The 2,771-nt window shown below is 34.6% G+C and overlaps 1 protein-coding gene across 1 annotated transcript; it reads left to right on the top strand.

Annotated features, from left to right (window-relative positions):
* The first annotated feature begins 271 nt into the window (after positions 1-271).
* On the top strand, positions 272-2,538 carry LOC131075903 (xyloglucan endotransglucosylase/hydrolase protein 31). Its single transcript, XM_058012853.2, has 4 exons — positions 272-527; positions 631-731; positions 1,594-1,814; positions 1,898-2,538. Exons 1-4 carry the CDS (start codon positions 299-301, stop codon positions 2,271-2,273), a joined length of 927 nt encoding a protein of 308 aa, XP_057868836.1. The 5' UTR covers positions 272-298; the 3' UTR covers positions 2,274-2,538.
* The last annotated feature ends 233 nt before the right edge of the window (positions 2,539-2,771 follow it).

The raw sequence follows: 2,771 nt of genomic DNA, 5'->3' as shown, positions 1-2,771 counted from the left end.
CCAACTGAGAGCAAGAAAAACGTTAGACGTCCCCTCTCAACCAGTACAGTTTTGCGTAATTCTCACACGGCTTGAAATGATTACAATTGCAATACAAGCAATCACAAAAACAGGAAGGCCTGCAATTCAGTATGACTTTTTATTGCATTTACTAGCTTGCCTTACACACAAAATTGATGCCATTTTTGAATTGCATAAAGAATCTGATAGATTAAATTGCCCGCCACTCTCTTTTAATGATTATAAATACCCACAACACTAGTGGATATGCAAACATATTCTATAGCAGAGCTTCAAAATGGCTTTCACTCTCATGTCAGCCTTAGTGATTTTAATGCTCAAACTGGGTGATCATTATATGCCAGTTTTAGGTGATGACAGTATTCTTCAAGAACCAACAGTGCCTCTGCTTAAGTATTTAAGAGTTTCTAAGTTTTCTGAAGGATATGCTAATCTGTGGGGTGGCCAACACCAAAATGTTTCTCAAGATGAATACTCTGTTACACTCACATTAGATAGTTCATCTGGTAAGACACCATTGGCAAACATCTATGTATGATGCATGTTTTTGTGATTAGAAAAAAGCTTATATATGTTGAATTGAAAATTTTGAATGATGGGTCATTGCAGGTAGTGGATTCAGGTCTAAAGAGGCTTACATGTATGGCTTCTTCAACGCTGCAGTTAAGCTCCAGGCAGGGTATACTGCAGGGATCATCACTTCCTTCTATGTATGTACTGGTGAACTTAGAACACTTATTTATGATTGTAAGATATTTTGAGAGTTATTGTTCAGATATATAATTACTATTAATCTTTAATTCAGAAGTTTGTTTTTGGAGTCAGCAGTCTAACGGATGATATTAAGTGATTTATCATTAGGATGATCAATTGTGTGATCTGAAACATCTATTAAAAATTGGTTTGACTTAAACATGTTTTAAGTGATGGTATGCTTAGGTCGTTCATCTGAAATCATACAAATAGGAGGGTCAAATTGGAGAAGTTAGTGTGGTTTCAGATGAATGACTGAAGAAGTCAATGTTTAGAGTGTGTTTTTGAGCCCAGCTTTAAAAAGAATACACAGTTATTATCATGATAATAGAACATCGAATGTGAATATCGATTAAAAAACACATAGTTGAATCTAGAAGCAGTCTTTTGAGTAAGACCCACCTATTTGTGTGATATCAGTTTAGCCACCTAAGCAAGTCAAGGCTTAGAGTGTGCTACTGGAACCCTAAAAACATACACTTGAGTATGGTCTAAAATGTTGATTAAAAATATACCCAATTGATTTCAGAATCAATTGTTTGAATACTAATACCAACTAAAAGTTCAACATAAATTACATGTACATTGTGATTCCCTTGCCAACTTTTTATATAAGAACCAATAAACTAAAATTACACAAACATACTATAATGTACATGCAAGAAATACATTTACTTATTGAAAGATTATTTTTAAATCAATTATACATTTTAATATGACATTTCCAATCACATTCAGCAATCTATCAACTCAAAAATTCAACTAGTGTGGGCAAGTTCTTAATATAAGTTGTGGGTATGTTTGTAATGTAATGATCAGCTTTCCAACAACCAAGTTTACGAAGGATGGCATGATGAAATAGACATTGAGTTCTTGGGAACAATACCTGGAGAGCCTTACAAACTGCAGACCAATGTTTATGGCAACGGTACAGGAGATGGACCCCATCTCATAGGCAGAGAACAGCAATTTCATCTCTGGTTCGATCCAACTCAGGATTTCCACAACTACAGCATTCTCTGGACCCCTTCTCAAATCCTGTAATTCTTTTTCCTCAGCAACTGACAATAGATTTACAAGCTAATATGCTACAATTTTTAACTTATTGCTGTTTTGGTTACAGATTTTTGGTGGATGGAATCCCCATAAGGACATTTCCAAAGACAAAGAGCCTAGGAGTGATATATCCATCGAAGCCAATGTCTGTGTATGCAACCATTTGGGATGCATCTTTATGGGCCACAGATGGAGGGAAATACAAGGCCAATTACACCTATCAGCCCTTTCTTTCCACTTACACCAATTTCCAAACAATTGGGTGCCATGAAAAGGATAATTACTGTTCAAAAGTGCTCTTAGATGGCTGTTTGGTTTCCCCTCATCTTAGCAAGCAGCAGATTGTTGATCTACAATATGTGAGGAAGAATTATATGACATATGACTACTGCCAAGATGTGCAACGATACCCCAAGGGCTCTATGCCCGAATGCCCACCATAAGTTGCTGCATTCCTTCCTTAACTTGCCCTATACTATAATGCAAGATACCAGTCGAATTGGCCACTAGTTCTTTATCAGCTCAAGTTCCAATCTAAATGGCCTTTTTGACAAATTGAATTATTTATGTTGTAAATCATGGATATCCTGAATAAAACTTATATAAAGGATTACCATAGCACATCATGCTTGTTTATACTGCTCATCCAAAGGAAATGTATGTGTAATTATCTTCAAACGATCTAATATAGAATAGATATTTGGTGCATTTTAGGGGTTGGAGAGCTATTTTTCAATTAAATAGCAAGCGTTTTATTAAAAGAATATATTATTCAATTTAAGACGATATCATAATAATTTAGTAGCATGTCTACTGATTAAAATACATATATTTTCATGTGGGTACTCTGAAAACATAAATATTAGCACAGCTTAATATATAATTTGACTTAAAATATCAGACTGAAAAAAATCTAAACCATACCCATTTCAAATTATAAA

This window comes from Cryptomeria japonica, chromosome 9 (assembly GCF_030272615.1).
Source record: "Cryptomeria japonica chromosome 9, Sugi_1.0, whole genome shotgun sequence".
In the NCBI taxonomy this organism is placed as follows: domain Eukaryota; kingdom Viridiplantae; phylum Streptophyta; class Pinopsida; order Cupressales; family Cupressaceae; genus Cryptomeria; species Cryptomeria japonica.
This window is presented reverse-complemented; position numbering and strand designations above follow the sequence as displayed.